This window comes from Neovison vison, chromosome 3 (assembly GCF_020171115.1).
Source record: "Neovison vison isolate M4711 chromosome 3, ASM_NN_V1, whole genome shotgun sequence".
In the NCBI taxonomy this organism is placed as follows: domain Eukaryota; kingdom Metazoa; phylum Chordata; class Mammalia; order Carnivora; family Mustelidae; genus Neogale; species Neogale vison.
Genome location: NC_058093.1, coordinates 197,844,253 through 197,864,626, shown reverse-complemented (window position 1 = coordinate 197,864,626; position 20,374 = coordinate 197,844,253). Strand labels below are relative to the sequence as shown.

Here is a 20,374-nt window from a genome sequence, read left to right as displayed (position 1 = left end):
CTGAGCTGAAGGCAGAGGCTTAACCCACTGAGCCACCCAGGCACCCCTAATATCTTTTTTTAAGAAGGCAAAATGGACTTTAAGGGCAAGATCACTCTCTAAAGATAAAAAGTTCAGTTCATCAGGAAAAGATGATTTGTAATTTCTGCACACCTAATAATTTAGCTTCAAAGTTTACAAAGCAAACATGAACATAAATATGTCCAGAGTGGACAGATCTACAGAGAGAAAGATTAGTGGGTGCCAGGGGCTGGCAGGAGGTCAGGAAGGAGGAATGGTTGCTAACGGGTATGAGGTTTCTTTTGGGGAGGGCATGAAAACATGGTGGTGACGGCTGCACTATTTTGTGAACATATTAAAAACCACCAAACTGTACACTTCGAATATAATTTAAAAACTGGACAGAAATAAAAAGAAAAACACACCCACAATCACAGTGGGAGATTTCAACATGACTCTCTTAGTGATTCATAGAATAAAGCAGAAAAAAAAAAAAACCCACTAAATATCTAGAATGTGGTCAGTAGATTAGTAAAGTCACGTCCATGTGGGAGGGAAGGAGAAGCCAGCCCCAGCCCCGCAGCTCCTGGCCCTGTGAGCTCGGGGAAGTGCAGGGCAGACAGGCGATCTGGAGGGACGCACCTTCTCCAGCAGGTGGACTGTGCTCGCTTCGGCAGCACATATACTAAAATCCAGCAGGTGGACTTAAGCAGGTGAAAGTGGTTGCTCACACGGGACATCTTGGTGGGGGGCAGAATCTGAGTTTCTTCCCTCAAAAAATGGCACACATGGGCGCCTGGGTGGCTCAGTGGGTTAAGCCGCTGCCTTCGGCTCAGGTCATGATCTCAGGGTCCTGGGATCGAGTCCCATATCGGGCTCTCTGCTCAGCAGGGGGTCTGCTTTCTCCTCTCTCTCTTTGCCTGCCTCTCTGCCTACTTGTGATTTCTCTCTGTTGAATAAATAAATAAAATCTTTAAAAAAAAAATGGCACACAATTTGTGAAACAAGGAAATAAAGGCTTACTTCTCTTGAAAAAAAAAAAAAAAAATGGCACACAGCTGGAAAGCCGAGTAGCAGAAAATCACTTGGACATCTTGGTTAACATTCCCTGTCCAAGGAGACCTTGAGCCTGAGGAGTTCTACAGCTAAAGCCCCAGTGTCCAGCCTCCAAACTTGAGGACACAGGACGGCAGTTTTTCCCATGTTTTACATTCGAGGAAAAAAAAAAAAAGAGAGTTTTCCCAAGTTAAAAAAAAAATTGTACACATTTTTAAAAATAGATTATTTATTTATTTATTTGACACAGAGACAGAGATCACAAGTAGGCAGAGAGGCAGGCAGAAAGAGAGAGGGAAACAGTCTCCCCGCTGAGCAGAGAGCCCGATGCGAGGCTCAATCCCAGGACCCTGAGATCATGACCCGAGCCGAAGGCAGAGGCTTAACCCACTGAGCCATCCAGGCGCTCCTTTTTTTTTTTTTTTTTTTTCTAAATCAGACAATGCCACACAGTTTATGGTGAACAACTTGGTTTCCCTTCCACTCCTGGTTGCTGTCCCCAGGCAGTCTGCCTAGAACAGGAGACCCCTTACTCTCTTGCTGCAGATTTTCTGTGCACGTTCAAATGTACGTTTTTACACAAATGCAGGAGGAGAATATCCTTTTCTACCTCCTCACAAATGGTAACATATTTTGGACTGTCCAGCACCTTGGTTGTTGAGTGTTTTGTTTTGTTTTGCTGTTTTAAGATACTTTTTTATCGTGGAATAATTTTAGATTTACAGAAAAGTTGCAAAGATAGTACAGAGAGTTCCCACAATGCCCCTCACAGTATCTCCTAATAAGGACATCTCATGTTACCACGGTCATGGGTCACAGCTAAGGAACCCCCGTTGGCATGTTACTATTAACCAACTCACAGACTTTATCTGGATTGTACCACATTTTAGCGAATGTCCTTTTTTCTGTTCCGGGATCCAGTCCGGGATGCCACATGGGATATAGCACACCTTGATTTTTTCACTTACTGTATCTTACAGAATTTCCCCATCCATAGAGATCTGTTTCTTTCTTTTAGGAACAGTAAGGCAGGGCTCGTGGCTCAGTCGGTTAAGTGTCCCAGTCTTGATTTCAGCTTAGGTCATGATCTCAGGGTCCTGAAATCAAGCCGCACCAGGCTCGGTGCTGGGCATGGAGTCGGCTTAGTATCCTCTCTCTCCCTCTCCCTCTGCCCCTCCCCCACTCGTTTGTGCACTCTCTCTAAATAAATTGATTTCTTTTTTTTTTAAGTTTCTATTTTTATTTGTTTGACAGAGAGAGAGAGAACACAAGCAGGCAGAGAGGCAGGCAGAGAGAGGGGGACGCAGGCTCCCTGCTAAGCAGAGAGCCCGATGCGGGGCTCGATCCCAGGACCCTGAGATAACGACCTGAGCTGAAGGCAGAGGCTCAACCCACTGAGCCACCCAGGTGCCCCAAGACAGCATACTCTTTAGCTGCCACTGCCCAGTCCCTCCCACTTCCATCCCAACCCCAGCCACAAGCAGCCTCCGATTGCCTCTCCGCCTCTGGAGATGGCTGTTCTGGACATTTTGTGTGCACAGAATTGATCAGCGTGGTTTTCTGTGTCGTGTGTTTCACGGAGTGCGGTGTCCTCAAGGCCCGTCTGCATCGTGGCAGGTGTCAGGGGCTCATTCCTTTTTGTGGCCGAAGGACCCACCCTTGTGCGGACAGGCCACGTGTTTTACTTACCCATTCATCAGTCGCTGGACACTCGGGCTGTTTCCAGCGTTTGGCTATTGTGAATAGTGCTGCGGCGAACATTCCAAGCTTTTGTGCAGATGTGTGTTTTCGGTGCTTTGGGGTGTGGACCCGGGAGTGGAATTGCTGGGTCATGTGGGAACTACGTTGAACTTGTCGAAGAGGCCGCAGCCATCATTCTGTGTGTGTTGCTTCTGCCGGGCCCCGTGAGGCCTCTGAGGGTGACCGGGGAACCCCTTGCCGCCCCCGGCAGCTGCAGAAGCCTCGGGGGCCATCGGCCATGGCTCTGACCGCCCAGGGCTCCTCCTCTGCTCATGGCTTCCGTGTGTGTGCAGCTCAGTTCGCGTGGGAGAGCTTTGCCTCGGCTCCCAGCTCCCTGCTGGCTTGCCGTGAAGCAGCCCACACGGGCCCCATCTGAGACACATTTAATTGACATCTCACGTGGGTTTGGCTCCCAAAGGGTTAGCCCGGGGAGGCCTGGGCTTTCCAGTCTGCACCAGCCCTCCCCATCCCTCCCCCAACCCCCCCAGTGGAGAGACCGGGCAGATGCCAGGCATGCCTTTCACGGTTATTTTTATTTTGCACGGGAAACCATGGGAACACAGCAAGGACAAAGCACGTCTTCCACCTGCAGGAGGAACAGACATTGGGCAGAGGAGTCCCTGAGGGGAGGTGCAGCCTGCAAAGTTAGACTGTATGCCAGGCACCGCCGTGAGCAGTGGGGCAAGACCTGGGGGCCGGCTGCAGATGCAGGGGTGCCGTTGTGAGGTGTGGAGTGAGTGGGCCGGGAGAGCTTGTTCAGGGGAGCTGACCCTACCTGCAGTGGGGATGAACAGGCCAATGTGGGCCACGGGCGAACTGCTACCGCCCGCTCCCTGGAAGTCTCCAGATTAAAAAGCACATCTGTGTCCCTTGTTTTTGGAACTCCGTCTTGTCAGCCGGAGGACAACGAGAAACACTACGGGTCAGTGCCCTCAGAGATGAATTACGGGCATCGAAGCCATGGGACCGGGAACACGGAGGCATAGAGATGCTCTCAAGGATCTGGAAACAATTCTCGGGCTCCAGACAGACAACTCTGTCACCGGGAGAGGGGGACGACTGACCCCACAGCTACGTTCTGAAGGGCAGCCTGGAACAGCAGTGTCCCGAAAAAAAGGCAGTGCGTTCTCGGAGACTCGACAGAGCAGCCCTTTGGAGGGAGAATGTGCAATGGAGTGAGGCGCATCTGAGTTCAAGTCCCAGCCTTGCCCTTCCCAGCGGGGTTACCTGGAGAAGTGGACCGACCGTTCCCATCCTCGGGTTGCTCACCTGTGACATGGGAACGGCCACTCTGGCCTCCCAGGATTGTGGAGAAAGAAGTAGATACAGCATCAGCCTCGCAGCTGTCCAGTAAGAGATGTCCCTGAGGGCAGTGATGCTGATTTTGTCCTCCCTGTTGAAGCGTCTGCGGAAGCCAAGAGTGACCGGTATGCATTTTAGCTCAGTACAAAGCCAGCAGTGCACCCTTGCCAGGCCTTTCTCCATAAGCTGCCTGGATGAGGTTCCTCAGGCTGCTGCAACAAAGTGCCCCAGACTGGGGGGCTTAAATCGTCAGAAATGTGCTTGCTCACAGATCTGGAGGCCAGACGTCCAAAACCAAGGTGTCCACAGCCCTGCACGCTGTCCAAAGGCTCTAGGGGAGGGTCCCGCCTTGCCTCGTCCAGCTGCTGGGACAGCGTGGGTTCCCTGGCTTATGTCTGTGTCCCTCCAGCGTCGTCCCTGTCACAGTCACACACCATCACATGGCCTCCTCAGTCTGTTCTGAAGCCCCCTCTCCTTTCTGTCCTGAGGACACCAGTGTTGGGAGTCAAAACCCACCTTTGGACAGCATGACCCCATCTTCACTGCAAAGACCCTGCTTGCACACAAGATCGCGTCCAGGAGGACATGAGTTCAGGGGGCTGCTGTTCTACGCAGTCCACTTGCTGATAACGTAAGGCTCGGGGGCCACGGGAGGCCGGCCTCATGGCATGGTTTACAGGAGTGCAGGTGCTCTGCAGCCCAAACTGCCTGAGTGTGAGTCACGGGAGCACCACTAACCAGCCGTGTGGCCGGCATGAGTCTGCCAGCCACTGTATACCTCAGGTTGCTTTGGTTCCAAAATGGGGACAACAGGGGTCCCACTCCAGAAGGCATTCTGAGGATAAAAGGACCTAAGCACAGTTTAGATCAGATTTTTCCAGAGGGGGACTCTGACGTGAGGATTCCTGTGGGGGTGACTTATGAAGGGAGCACCCCCAGAGGAGACCATTGAGGGGTCGAGGAAGCAGGACAGGGAAGGGGGCAGAAGCATACGGCAAGGGTGGGACAGGCTGAGTGCGTGGAGGACTGTGAGCTCTGGAGTGTGAGTGGCCCTCTTTCCTGCCCTGAGAGCCTGCCAGCCTAGTGGCCCCCAGTGCCTGGTCAGTGGCAGAGCACACTGAGGGGCATGTGGGTAGCTCAGTCGGTTAAGCATCTGCCTTTAGCTCAGTTCATGATCTCAGGGTCCTGGGATCGAGCCCCACATCGGGCTCTCTGCTGTCACTCCCCCTGCTTGTGTACTCTCTCTCTCTCTGACATAAATAAACAAAATCTTTTTTTAAAAAAGAAAAAAGGCACATTGAAGAGGGGTGCAGACAGACACAGGGACCTGAGGGCATCTGTGCGCCAGCATTGTCCCTGCCAGCAAGTTCTCAGCCCCATCGCCGCCCCCGGCAGGTGATGGGTAAATGTTAGCTGTCCTCCTCATCCTCATCCCATACGGAAAGCAGCTTTCTGGTTCTGATGGGGTGAAGAATGCATTGGCCCGGTAAAGGACACCTGCATCGCAGCTCCCGTGTGGCTACTGACGGGGCAGTGAGGTCTGGGGCAAGTGGCTCGGTCTCCTGAGGACATTTTTGTCTTTAGTGATTAAGGGTGATGATGGTTGTGGGTATGCGGGTGGTGGTTGTTTGGTCTTCAAAAAAAAAAAAAAATCTAATGTGTATCAATATTGTGAAAGATTGTAACAAAACTCAGGAAACCTCTGAGAATTCCCTCTGCCCCCTTCTCACTGCACTTAGCAAAGGTAAAACCCTCCCTTTAGACTACTCCCTTTAGTCTACATACAGCTTTCATGCCTGTTTTGTTTTTTGATGAGCCAAAGCTGCTCTGTTGTGGACACGGCAGAGAAGCATGTATTTAGTTTTTCAAATTAAATGTATTTTGGTTTTTTTTGTTGTTTTTTTGCTTTTCTGGTCACTTGCTTTTTTTTAACAGAAATTAAAATTTAAAATGTTTATTAAACTTTTATTAAATTAAATTAATTTTATTTTATTAAATTTATTTCATTAAATTTTATTAAATTTATTAATTTTATTTAAATTTAATTAATTAAATTTATTATTTTATTAATATATTAAATTAAATTTATTATGAATTTTATTTTATAAATTAAATGTATTCATTTTATTAAAATTAAATTAAATATAATTTTTTACACGAATTAAAATTATGTGTTCTTTGGGTTGCCCCCTTTTTTTTTTAATTGAGGTGAAATTCACATAACGTCAGAGGAACAGTTGTAACGTGTACAGCTTAGCAGCATTTAGTACATAATTCACTCACACAGTTAGGCAACCATCAGCTCTGTTTGGTTCCTGTACATTTGTGCCACCCCTGAAGGAGACCTCGCACGCATCAGGGGTCAGTCCCCAGTTCACCCGCCTGTCCATCCCCTCGGCCTCTGGCTTCTGCCGGTCTGCTTTCTGTCTGTATTCTGGACGTGTCCCGTAAAGGGACTCGTACACCGTGTGGCCTTTTATGTCTGCCTTCTCCCACTTAGCTTCGTGTTTTCAAGGTGAATCACGTTGGAACAGGTGTCTGTCCTGCGTTCCTCTGTATGGGGCTTAACATTCCATCGTGTAGATAGACCCCAATTGGTTTATCCATTCAGCCCTTGATGGACATTCGGGCTCTACCTTTGGGCCGCTGTGAATCCTGCTGCTGTGCCTGTCACTTGCCTTTTTGACTTCACCGTTGCATCTCAGCCTTCCGCCTGGCTCTCTGTCTCCTGGTGTGGAAGGAAGCTCCTCGTCTGTTGAAGTGTTTCTTTGCTCCTGTGACCAACGTTGGACTTGCTTTTTCCTGCACTTGCTCAAATGCACCTTTACGTCTAGATCCAGGACCCTGAGCTGCCAGGTGGCTGTGTTAGCTCTGCGTTCTTCCAGCTCTCGACGAGGCCCGTGGGTCTGTTGAAAACATACCACCTTCTTTTAACTTCTCAAAGTTTTTGTAGTGACTCTTGGATTTTATCCGAGTTGCAGCCTTTGGAACAGGGAGGACTAGCATTTAAGTTTTGTGTATAAAAGGGCAGCTAACGCTGAGTCCTGCTGAAAACACTTCCTGTAGATTAACCCCTCTAATCTCACAAGAGCACCCCCACCCGCCTTTGATCCCATCTTGCAGGTGAGAAAATGATCCTAAGGTCAATGGCAGATAAACAGCAAAGCGGGGGAATGAGTCCAGGAAATCCGGCTTCAGACCCCAAGCTCTTGTTTGCATTGTTCTGCCGTCTTGGGTTAAAGCCAGAGGTCCCCCTGGAGGTGAACGAGGTAGCTGGGTTACGGATCCAGGTTTCTTTCTTCTGGGTCGACGCACTGCCATCCCCCACACTGTTCTCTCCACCCAGTTCCTCCAGGAGCTGAATCTGTACCCCCTGCCACCACCACCAGGAATGAAGTGACCTCAGCTCTTGATGCCCTGGCCTGGAGCCTGTAACAGGACAGGTGCTCAAAGAGCGAACAGCATGGGACGCCTGGGTGGCTCAGTTGGTTAAGCAGCTGCCTTCGGCTCAGGTCATGATCCCAGCATCCTGGGATCGAGTCCCTCATCGGGCTCCTTGCTCTGCAGGGAGCCTGCTTCTCCCTCTGCCTCTGCCTGCCACTCAGTCTCCCTGTGCTTGCTCTCTCGCACTCTCTCTCTGATACATAAATAAATAAAATCTAAAAAAAAAAAAAAAAAAAAGAGCAAACAGCAAATGTGTGTGTGGCTTTTTCAGATTCCATTGCCACCTGATTTCAGCCCCAGCACACGTGCACACCTTGTGTCAGGCTTGCCTTTTTGGGAGATGGTAGTGGTGTCCTCTTGTCCCACCGGCAGAGCGCCGGTCCTGCCTTGCAGCAGTGGCTGAGGGATGTTAGCAGGGACGTGAGCCCAGTGCCCAGGACCTCCAGGCGGCCTTGTGGTACTCCAGCAGAGGTCCGGGGGACCCTGCGGCCTCTGGGCTGACTCTGCGCTGAAGGAGGAGGACAGCTGGACAAGTGACCGACTTTGTGAGCTCCAAGTGGAGCACCCGGCTTGTTCTTCACACTGTGTCACATCGCCCTGCACACTAGTACCCTGCTTTCTCTCTCTATCCTGCTGTTAGTGGGCATTTCCGTTGTTTCCAGACTGGGGCTGCTATGAATAAAGCTCCTGTGAACGTTTTTGTCTGCGTCTTGTGCTGTGCAGGTAGCCACCTGCCTTCTCCACTCACCAGTATGTCTCAGTTTTCTAATCAGCCTCGTCGCGTCACGTCTGGTTGGGTGGCTGCTTACGGAGCCACCCTGTACCTGCTGGGGGTGTGCTCAGGAGGCGGCTGGCTGCTGTTGAGAAGAGACAGAAGGACCCCTGTGTCCCAAAGCAGCTCCGAGCAGTGACACTCACGTGGTCCCGCGGCCCCACCTTCTCCCCAGCACTCCACGCTCAGGACTTTCCATCCTAGCCTGTCTGTTCTGTCGGGATCCCTGCCCCTTCTTTCCACCCCTGCCTCCCCTCCCCACCCCAGCCCACCCTGGCATCTCTGCGTCTCTCAGCCGCATTGCCTAGGACGCACACCACCCTGCCTTGGCCCCAGGTCAAGGAGGAAGCCGAGTGGTGATCTTGGTTCCAGGACCGCCCGTCAGGAAGAATTCTGTTTCGTGGGCTTGTGTGAGTTCCGTCTGCACTTTGCACAGCCTTGTTGGAGAGGTAGGAAGGTAGAAAACATGCAGGTGAACAAGGGAGGGCTCCAAGGGGTTGATGTTGCTTCAGAAGCTGTAAGTTGTGTGCCGTGTTGGAACCTGCATGTTCCAGCTCATCTTTGACTCTGGAGCCTCCCCATCACCCCATCAATGTCTTCATTATAATTCCTTTCCCTCTGGCCTGTCTCATTTGCATAGTGCACACCTGCCCTCTGCAACCTTTCTTCTCTGGCTCCCCCTGCCTGGTCTCCTTGGCCTGACCTTCCTCCTGCTTGTGAGGCTCTTATTGCCCCTTTAGGCGAAAATCCAACTACCTTCCTGGCCATTGAGGCCCCACATGGTCTAGGCTTGCTCACAGCTCAAACTTTGGCCTCCCCTTGCCCACTGTGCTGTGGCCACTAGCTTTGGCCACCAGTGTTGCCCTTCAGCTCTCCAGATGCGCAGTCTCTGCCCCCAGGGCCTTTGCACGTGCTGGTGCTAGCCTCTGATGTTTGTCCTCGTCACCTGCCCACCCCTGGGTCCTTCAGATCTCAGTGTAAAGGCTCTTGCAAGGGGGTTTTCTGCTCCCACAGTCTACAGCGGGTCCCCTTGTGGCGCTCTCAGGCCCCACTGCGTCTGCCGTGTCACTTATCATGGTCTCTAATGACACCATCTCCGTCTGGTGTCTGTAAGTTAGTGGGAGCAAAATTGGGCTGCATCTGTTGACCATCCACACCCCAGTGACTCTTAGCCCAGTGTCAGGTACATGGCAGACGCTCCATAAACACCGTGTGTGTACGTGGTTGTGTATGCCTATGTGAGTGTGTGTACGTGCACAAAGATGTGAGGGTACCCCAAGCAGGTGGCCCTGTCAGAGAAAGAATGGACTAGAGTCTGCCCCATGGTGACACTTCTAGTCCCCTTAGTGGAGCCTCTGAGTCTTAGTGGAGCCTCTGAGTCCTGCAGTGGGAAGGTGGCATGGCCTCATGGAAAGGACATGGGACTTCAGAGTCTGAAAACTGGGGTTGGAGTTCCAGCTCTGATAGCGCTTGGCTGTACATCTTGGAACAAGTCTGTCTCTAGGCCTCAGTTTTCTGTATCTGTAAGATGGGACTGATGTTAGGAATCAACAGTAATAATACCCATTCTCAGGGGCTGGAAACGACACTGAAATAGGGTCAAGGATACAAAGCAGTTATGCTTTGGGAATGTGTGTCGGGGTGGGGGGGTCTGTCCCTGCTCCGTCAGCCTGGCGTGTCTCCCGTGTGGGCAGCCATAGCGTACAGAGGGTTGGGACAGGACAGCCGCCCTCTGGGACATCCACATTCGTGCCTGTCACACAAAGGCTCAGACTCTTCAAGGGCGGGACCCATGTCCTGTCTGCATTTGTGGCCCCGGCGACATCACACACCGTTCTGGACACACAAATGCTTGTTCTTGGTGGTGACCACCTGCTTGGAGATGTCGAGGACAGGAGAAGGGAAGATCCAGATGGGATGGAGCACCTCGGATGAGGGAGTCATGTCGGGACAACAGCTGAGGACACACACAGAGCGGCTCTTCTCAAACGCCTGCTCTGTGGGCACATGCCCCCCGAGCACAGGAGAACCAAGTGAGTCTGTGGTTCCCACTGCTCCTGGGAGGCAAGGATTAGCTGTCCACCCCAATGCCTGGAGGAGGCTAACAGCCCCCGAAAATATCTGGCCCTAACCCCTCAAACCTGTGGATGTTATCTTGTATGGTAAAATCCTTACAGATGTGTTTTCATTTAAGATCTTGAGATTGCGGGGGTGGAGGGGCACTTAGGCAGCTCAGTCATTAAACATCTGCCTTCGGCTCAGGTCATGATTCCAGGGTCCTGGGATCGAGCCCCACATCAGGCTCCCTGCTCAGCAGGGAGCCTGCTTCTCCCTCTTCTACTCTCCCTGCTTGTGTTCCCTCTCTCTCTCTCTCTGTGTCTCTCTCTGTCAAATAAATGAATAAATAAATAAATAATCCAAAAAAAGGGATCTTGAGGTGGGGGCACCTTGGTGGCTCAGTCGGTTAAGATCTTGAGGTGGGGAGGCTGTCCTGCATTAGTCAGGTCCTAAATGCCATCATAGTATCCTTAAAAGAGGGGGCCACAGAGAGGTCTGACAGACAGAAGAGGAGGAGGCCATGGGACCACGGAGGCAGAGACTGGAGTGTCCAAAGCCAAAGAACGGTAGCAGCCACCAGAAGCCAGAAGAGGGAAGGGGTTCATTCTCCCCTAAAACCTCTGGAGGGAGCACAGCTCTGGTGACATCTTGACTTCAGACTGATTTTAAATTTCTGGCTCCCAGAACTATGAGAAAATGTATTTCTGGTACATAGCTATCAGATTTGGTTGGCCATTTGTTACAGCAGGCATGTGAAACTGGTACGGTTTATTAACTCACCGGATCACTTAATAAGCACCTACTGTGTGCCGGTCCCACTCAGCAAGCACCTACTGTGTGCCAGGCACTGTGCTAGCCAAGGCAATACACAGTGAATAGGTCCGTGAAGGCCCTGCCCCCCGGGCCGACAGGTACTTATGGGCCAGGGGCAGGAGGCACACATGATAAACAGCTAAGTAACAGACACCACTCCCTGCTGTGGGCCAGGCATCATCTTCTATGTGCTTCCTGTGTACTCACTAAATTCATCCTCACAACAGCCGTATGGGGTAGGTACTCTTATTCCCGTCTTGTAGATGTGGAAACAGAGGCACAGAGAGGCTGGTCTGAAGCCACCCTAGCCGTAAATGGGAAAGCCGGTGTGTGCGCTCAGAGCCTCTGCTCTGAATGGTCTTTTGTTGGATGATAAGACCTACGAGACGGTAGTTGTAAAAAGTATCATGGGGGCACCTGGGTGGCTCAGTGGGTAAATCCTCTGCCTTCAGCTCAGGTCATGATCTCAGGGTCCTGGGATCGAGCCCCGCATCGGGCTCTTTGCTCGGCGGGGGGCCTGCTTCCTCCTCTCTGCCTGTGTCTCTGCCTACTTGTGATCTCTGTCTGTCAAATAAATAAATAAAATCTTTAAAAAAAAAAAAAAGGTATCATGAAGGTAGTAGTCGGGGGAAGGGGGCAGGGTTCATTTAGGGGGGCCAGGAAGGACGGGCCTCTGTGGGGAGGGGACGGTTGAACTGAGGCCTGAACGACGAGGACAAGGAGAGCGAGCCCCGGGGATGTTAGAAGGAAGGGAAGTGCCGGCCCCGTGGCCTGAGTTGGGGATGAGTTTGGAGAGACCAGGGGGACAGAGGGGACAGGACGCAGGCGCCCAGAATGGGGCGGAATGGGGTGTGGAGAAGGCCTGGGGTCAGGGGCATCTCCAGAGGAAGGGGCGGGTGGGTCAGACCAGGGTGGCGGGGGTGGGGAGGGGCTCACCAGCAGGTCTCGCCTGCCCCCCTCACCCCAGGCATGTCGGAGCGCGAGCGGCAAGTGATGAAGAAGCTGAAGGAGGTGGTGGACAAGCAGCGCGACGAGATTCGCGCCAAGGACAGGGAGCTCGGTCTGAAGAACGAGGATGTGGAAGCTGTAAGTGAGGAGCCCCGACCCCGTGTCCACCCTCCCTGCCAGCAGATAATGAGGGGAGATGGCCTCCTCCCCGCAGGCGGTTCCCCTTCTCTCCCTTGGCCTCATGCCGTGGGCTCTGTGGGGCAGGGGTTCTGCCCGAGGCCCGGCAGCTCCCAACGCTGAGGCCACAGGGAGGACCCTCAGCCGGGTCTGCATGGTCACAGCAGGAGGAATCGTGGCACTGCCCGGTGACCTGCTGCTCCCACACCCTGGGGGGGTGCCGAGGCCCAGCCTGGCTTCGTTCTGACCCCGAGGCTTCCTCCAAATCACCCTCTTTGTGCCCCTGTGTGAGTAGGCCAGTGTGGTCCAGGCTGCTCCAGAACCCCACACAGTGTCTCCACCTAAATTAGAAAGACACCCCTTTCTCAAGGCATGTTACTTCCATCTGTTGGGAAATCATCATACTATACTGACAAAACACTTACCTTCCATCTGTCATAAAATTATTATAGTAAATATAGAAATTGCCCATCTCTGGCATCAACAGTTGTAAGAATATGAACAAACTTCAAACAAGTCAGGATGTCTCCAGTATGATGGCACGCCTGTAGAGGATTTGCCCTTGTGCAGTGCACAACGTGAGCTACTGTATGTGGCAACCCCATAAATGGCCTTCCTCTTTCTCCAGCTGCAGCAGCAGCAGACCCGGTTGATGAAGATCAACCATGACCTCCGCCACCGTGTGACAGTGGTAGAGGCCCAAGGGAAGGCCCTGATTGAACAGAAGGTGGAACTAGAGGCAGATCTGCAAACCAAGGAACAGGAGATGGGCAGCCTGCGGGCAGAGCTTGGGAAGCTGCGAGAGAGGCTGCAGGGCGAACTCAGCCAGAATGGAGAGGAGGAGCCTGAGGTAAGTGGGAAACCAGCCACTGAAGAAAATGGGAAGGTAGGTCTGTAAGCAGGCTCATGGTGGGCAAGGCTGCCTTGTTTTCTCCATTACACTTGGGGAAAGTGGGAGGAACCTGATAGGAGCTATGTTGTGTGGTTAGCTGCATGGATGCTAGAGCTGGTCTGCTTCGGTTCAGATCTAGCCTGTTATTACCTCCATGACCTTGGATAAATTATTTAGCCTTTCTGTGGCTGTTTTCCTTGAGTCTAAAATGGGGATGATAATAGTACTTAGCACCAGATTATTATGAGGATTAAATGAGTTAGTTCATTTAAAGTGTTGCCTGTTATTACCATGATTGTCTGGAGGTGTAAAAAAAAGCTTTTCTAAGAGGTGACTAAAAGAATGAGAGTAAACAAGTAAATGGAGAGTAAGTTCCAAGCAGGGGAGTGGCACATGCAAAGGCCCTGTGGCAGGAGAAATTGCAATGCAGTCAAAGAAGGGTAAGAAGGCTAGGGTGGCTGGTATGCAGTATGAAGGGCAGGAAGAAGTTCTGAGTGAGGTCAGAGAGATAGGTAAGGGCCACTCCTGCAGGCCAGATAGGCCACAGAGTGGAGTTTGGTCTTCTCCCTGAGAGCACTGTGCTGGGGACTATGGAGCTTCAAAGAGCTTACAGTCCAGTGCGGGAGACAGACTTGGCCACCTCCAAGTGGTGTCGCACTTAAGGTGAAAGGGGACTATCTTTGTGGTAAGAGATGGTGTTTGTCTGGGTTCCCTCAAAGCAGAACTTGAGAAAAGGAAAATGGGCAGGAGGTTTAGTGGGTGGTGATCCCAAAGATCTGAGGCGTGAGACAGGGAAGAAGGAAAAGTGAATTTGAGTGTGTGTTATTGAGGCTGCAGTGGGGAGCTCAGTCTTGCTGGGACCTCTGAGAAGCCCACAGACCATGTCCCAGAACCGTCTTTCTGGAGAAGAAAGGCTTGGAATGTTTATCTACATGCACCTGCCCCCAGTTGACTAAGGGTGACTCCCGGGGATATTAACGCCTTGACATTCCTGGGCAGAACTTACAGAGCAGAGCTCAGGACACGAGTGGGAAGACATGCAATGTGTGCTTGAGGTAGGTCCCCATCACGTGGCTGGGACCACACCACAGTTGCAGCGAAAATCCAGATGGGTCCAGGACTGCGACTCAGGGGGCTAGAGGTGTCTCTCCCATGGATGTGTCCCCTGGGGGTGGGGGTGCCAGCAACACAGGGATAGGACAGTTAATCCTGAAGGCGGTGGCATGCAGTTTCTTGGAAGAGCTCTCCCTTTGGCTTTGATGTTAGTGTTCACAATGCTAAGATTTTGATAGGTGGATGAAGATGGTGGTTATTTTGCTTCAGGACAGCATAGTGGACCCTTAGGGAAAAGCTTGGGGCTTACTCTTTCTTCCAGAAAATATTTACTGACTGTTTCTGTTTTGTAGACACTGTGCTAGTTTCCTGGGTAACAGGTCGGGAAGGTAAGACAGTTGAGCTCACCATCAGGTTGGCCCAAGTGCCAGCACAGTCATTAAGCATCTTTCAGGCCAGACATGCCTAGGTTCTCTGAAGGAGAGGAACCTGGGATACAGTTAGGGAGGTGAGGGAAAGAAGTCTTAAAAGGGAAAGGTTAGGGCTTGTTTTTGGCCCAAAGTGACAGAAGCCTAAATTAAAAGGCTTTAAGGATTTAAAAAAAAAATAATTTTTGGTTGTATAGCTAAAGGCTTTGTGTTAAAGTTGGCTTCAGGTGGGCGCCTGGGTGGCTCAGTGGGTTAAGCCGCTGCCTTCGGCTCAGGTCATAATCTCAGGGTCCTGGGATCGAGTCCCGCATCGGGCTCTCTGCTCAGCGGGGAGCCTGCTTTCCTCTCTCTCTCTCTGCCTGTCTGTCTGTCTACTTGTGATGTCTCTCTGTCAAATAAATAAATAAAATCTTAAAAGAAAAGAAAAGCATAAACTTAAAAAAAAAAAAAGTTGGCTTCAGGTATAGCTGGTTCCAGGTGCCCAAATGATGCTCTCAAGATGTCTCAGCTTTGCTTTCCTCTGTGTTGGTGGTATTCTCAGGTGGGCCATGCCATATAGTGGCCCCTGGGACTCTGTCAGCTTTGCAACCCCAGTGGAAAGAAGTTGCCTCTTTCCCAAATTCCCAGCAAGTCTCAGGCAACCCTCTCCTCATCCCATCACAGAACCAGGCGCTGTGGCCCAAAGTCTAAAATATGCATGGTGTCCAGTCCCAAGTCCCATGGCTACCTCTCGTGGTGCCTGTCCAGCCGCATGCACTGGAAGTGGGGCCAGGGGAGTTTCTCCAGAGGACAACTGCCAGGACTCAGCCCCAAGAAGTACGGAAGCAGATGCAGGGCAGACAGAGACAGCAGCTGTCATCTTCGGTGCCGGAAATGCCACACACAGAGCTTTGAGCAGGGTGTAGTGTGGATCCCTCACAGGCTTCAGCAGGGGAGTAATGGCATCAGCTCTGAGGTTATGAAGGACAGTTTGTACAAGGAGGGAGCTGATGGCAGAATATGGCTGTGGGAGCCCCATGCGATAATCCAGGCAAGAAAGGTGAGAGCTGAACCAAACCTGTGGCAGTGGGATGAGGCAGATGCCAAAAACAGCCACTAGGCAAAGCTTGGCACTGTTACCCCCACTCCCTTGGTGTACCTCTTCTGGCCTCCCGTGACCCATGAGGGCTCAGGCCTGTCTCCTCCTGGACGGGTAGGGCTCAGTCCAAACCCAAGTCCTAAGGACGCCGCCCCAGCCACAAGACTCCCAGCCCTGCTCCAGATCTCTTTAGCAGGGAGTACAGGGACATGTCACACCTCCGTGGCCCACCTGCCTATCCGTTTCAGTTTCTCTTGCTGGCACCAGGGGGGTGGGACAGAAACGGAGTAAAGTCAGGTCACAGTTATAACTAACCCCCGGAGCTGTTTTGCAGAGTCTGTTCCCAAACTCAGGACACCTTTGCTGGGTTGGTCTCCCTCCGTCGGAGCTAGGTGGAGTTCAAGATGCTTGTCACTCACATAGGGAAGCCGCAGGGTGCGGTGGCTTTGCACGTGCTGCTGTGTGACCTGGGGTTCATGGATCCCTTTGGTGCTCAGTTTCCTATCTGACAAGTGAGGGGAATGAGCTTGACTTTGGTTCAGTAGATCAAATAGGGTGGCTGGGATAGAGGACCTGGAATCAGAGGAGGGCACACAGTGAATTCCCAGTGGGAAGCGAGACCAGTGCAGGTTTTCAGATTATTGAGACGAGTCTTACGGGATGGGTAGGAGGTCTGGGGTGGACTGTGGCGTGGCACGCTCCAGACAGGTAGAAGGACACGAGCCAGACTGGAGAATGAGCAGGTGCAGCTGGGTGGTGGGCTCCTCCTGGCCCGAGATCGGTAAGAGGAGATGGGAGCTACGGAGGGATCCGGAACTGGGGAGGAGTCTGTTCTCATCATGCCTTGATTACTCCAGTCGAGTAAACAAAGCTTCTGATGTATCTTTATAACATAGTTATTGAGATACAATTTAACTACTTAATGTATACAATGTGACAGGTTTTAGTATATTCACTCTGTCATACAACCAACCCCAGCATCTAGAACATTTCCATCACCCCAAAAAGAAACGCTGTACCCCCGAAGAGCCACTCCCCATCTCTGCCTCCCCCAGCCCCTGGCCACCATGAAATCTATTTTTCTGTCTCTACGGATATGCCTGTTGTGGACATTTTAGGGAAACGGAGTCGTGCGACATGTGGTCCTTGAACGCCTTCTTTACTCAGTGTGTTTTCTCACTCCTCCCCCTCCTCATGTTTTCACTGGAAGCTTCCTGCCTTTCACAGGTAGACATAGAAACCCCTAAGACAATGATGTCGTGGGCTCTCTGTTTAAAGGACTTCATATAAAATCAGTAAGGAAACTAACATTAATAGTTACTACTTGACCTCTCTGCCTTACAAATTCTGGTATCTTAATAAGTGTGTGTTTGTTGCCATAAATAAGACAGGCCCTGATCGGCTGGCGTGTGAGGCCGGGTTTTTTGGCTGAATGTGTGCGTGGTGGCCTAGGAGTTACCAGGGGTGGCCAGGACACAGTCACTTTCCCCTTTGCTGGGTGAGGGGCTGTTCAGAAGTATGTTCAAGGGGCTGCGGGAATGGTGGCTGTGCTGTGCCCAGGGGGAGTGGGCTCAGGAGGCCAGGCCTCAGGACGCAGGGCCTGGTTGGAGGATGTTGCCTCCCTTCGGCCACTCTGGTCCCGCCAACTTGTCAGCCGGCCTCTTGGGCCTCCCTGGGGAGCACCTGGGACCTCAGGTCATCTCCCTCTGTACCCAAAGTGCCTCCAGGGACCAGCAGACAATCCTCGATAACCCCCAGCCACCTCCGAGGTCCCTCGTGGAGTAAGCCTAGAAGACCCACTGCCAATGGGCCTGATTCCCCTGCTGGAAAGAGCTTTTTCAGTCTCTCTCCCAGGGCAACCCCATCCAAGGGCGCTGCGTTAGTGCCTGCTGGCTTCCAGGAAAGCTGGAGCCCCAAGCTTCCCTCTTCGGGATTTCCAGGCAGTGGTCCCGGAAGTCGGGACTTTGTTTGCAAACCTGTCTGGGAATCCCCCACGCTCGAGGGCATCGGGTTGCTACCCTGATGAAAGAGCCATCCATCCCTCCTCCAGAGAAAAAGACCTCAGACCTGAGGAAGCCCTTGGGTGTCTCAGGTGCTCACAACCCGTGGGGGTGAGCGGAAACCTGCGGTGTCCGGAGGGAGTGTGTGAGCCTGAGATTTGGGTCCACGGCCTGGGCTGCCGGGGCCTGTGGGGTCCAGACATGGAAGGAGAAGGGGGTAGGGGCTGAGCAGACATGGAAAGAACACGTAAAAGGCAACAGCTGCCACATAGGACCAGCCCAGTGTTAGCATGTAGATCCAGTGCGACCCAATCTTTCAATATTCTTCCCAAAAGGAAACCCAAGACCCAAACTTGAGTGTGAAATCTCTCAATATAAAACTGTTGGGAACTAATTCCAGAGAGTTTTAGAACACAGTGAAGGCCAAACAAAATGTTGGGGGAAGGAGTTACGGAGGGCCCCAGCCTTCCTGGGAAACTCCTATGCATTTGTCAGGACCCCATGCACAGAGACCAGATCTGCAGTAACGTCTTCTGTGATCCCTCCCAGTTAGAGTTTGATGTCCTTGCTCCTCTCTTGCCACACGACCCTGTAGGTTTCCCTCTGTGTGTCTCTGCCCTCCGCTCCCACCTGATTCATTCAGAGTTGATGCGCAGTGAATGTTGAATGTTTATCGAGACATCCAATATTTACTGAGACGGCCATTTACTTATTGAATATTTATTATAGACCTTCAGGGATGCTCTGCGGTTCACCTGGGAAGGGGAAGAGAAGGGAACTGGTGCTAGTGAGTGCCAGCTGTATACCAGCCGCTTGCCATGCGCGATGTTGGGTAGAGGACCCTGTCCAGCCATGTGGCCCTGTAGGAGACGGACACTGAAGACGGACCCTGAGCACATAGCACCCCCTGAAGGTGTGGCATCAACAGAAGCCTACAGTAGCATCTTGGGAAGTTAAATCATCCAACATTTCCTCCCCTACTTCTCAGGTGGGAGGAGGCCCCACTCCCTTGCTCAGAGGCAGCTTGGGGCAGTGGGGTATCTGTCCGGTGTCCATTTTCTACTGCAGCCACACACCTCCCCTGCTGCCTGCTGCTCCATGTGACTCCTGGTCAGACCCCCTCCCCCGGCCTGTGCCTGCTGGGTGACTCTTCTGTCATTTGACCTGCTCTGGGGGGTGGTGTCTCCTTTCAAGTGTCCTTTCCCAGAACAGCCTGTCCTGACTTTCCCAGGACACAGGCATCTCAGCCCTGCCTTCCTGGGTCCTTCAACAGCCTGGCCTTGCGTCACCGTCTGGGTAAAAGTGCCTTTCTCCCTGTGCTGCTCTGAGGGTTTGGGTAGGGGAAGGTCTCTATTTCTTTCTTTCTTTCTTTTTTAAGATTTTATTTATTAGAGAGAGAGAGAGAGAGCACAAGCAGGGGGAGGGGCTGAGGGAGAGGGAGAAGCAGGCTCCCTGCGGAGCAAGGAGCCCCATGCAGGGCTCGATTCCAGGACCCTGGGATCATGACCCGAGCCGAAGGCAGATGCTAAACCGATGGAGCCCCCCAGGCGCCACAGAAGGTCTCTATTTCAAGCCCATTTCCCCCAGTTCCAGAGCATCCCCGTTGTTGTCCTGAACTTGTGTCCACTCCTTCCAGTGGATGATGGGATACTGGCGGTCCAAGGGTGTCAGGAACGTCGGGGGAATATGGGCCACCTGCAGATCTGGCCAGCTGACTTGGGGGCAGCTTGCAAAAACTTCCTTGCTTTCAAAAAATGGAAAATAAACCACAAGTGTTGGCGAGGATGTGGAGAAGGTGGAACCCTCCTGTGCTTCCGGCAGAGTGACAGGTGGGGCGGCTGCAGTGGGAGGCAGTTTGGCGGTTCCTCAGAGTCACATATACAGTCACCACGTGACCCAGCAGCCCCACCCCCGGGAACCCACCCGGAAGAACTGGGAACAGGTGTTCGGACAAATCCTTATACATGGGTATTCGTGGCAGCACCATTCACACTAGCCAAATGGTGGAAACGGCCCAAATGCCCATCAGAGGACAAAGGATGAACAAAACGTGGCGTATCCATACGTGGGACTAGTATTCAGCCGTCGAAAGGAATAGAGCCCTGACTCGCTACAGCATGGATGAACCGTGAAAAACACGGAAACCGAAAGAAGCCAGGCATAAAAGGAAACATGCTGTACTATTCTATTTGTTTGAAATGTCCAGAAAAGGCAAATCCGTAGAGACAGAACGCAGATGGTGGCCACCAGGGGCTGGTGGGCGGGGGTGGGGGCAGGGAATTAGGGAATGGCTCTTAATGGGTATGGAGTTTCCTCAACGGGGGATGAAAATGTTCCAGAACTAGACAGAGGTGGTGATTGCACACCGTTGTGAATGTACTAAATGCCACGGCATTGTGTATTTTTAAATGGTCGGTTCTCTGTTAAGTGTATATTACCACAGTTTTGTTTCCGAAGCAAAAACCCTTGCTGTGAGAAAGAGGGAAGACAGGGTTTGGATCTGGCCTGAGGCAGGTGACTTAGCCTGGAAGGATCCATCTCCCCTGCCCCTCCCCCTCCCGTCTTCCACTGACCTCCAGCACACAGCAGGGGAGGCTGAGGGCCTGACCAGAA

At 52.1% G+C, this 20,374-nt stretch overlaps 1 protein-coding gene across 2 annotated transcripts in view; it reads left to right on the top strand.

Annotated features, from left to right (window-relative positions):
- The window catches only part of RILPL1 (Rab interacting lysosomal protein like 1), a 42,340-nt gene that overhangs the window by 11,488 nt on the left and 10,478 nt on the right, over positions 1-20,374 (top strand). For both annotated transcript variants that reach the window (XM_044243500.1, XM_044243501.1), the window contains exons 3-4: positions 12,153-12,271; positions 12,939-13,160. In XM_044243500.1, the coding sequence (XP_044099435.1) occupies positions 12,153-12,271; positions 12,939-13,160 (341 nt within the window). The remainder of the gene's footprint in view (positions 1-12,152; positions 12,272-12,938; positions 13,161-20,374) is intronic.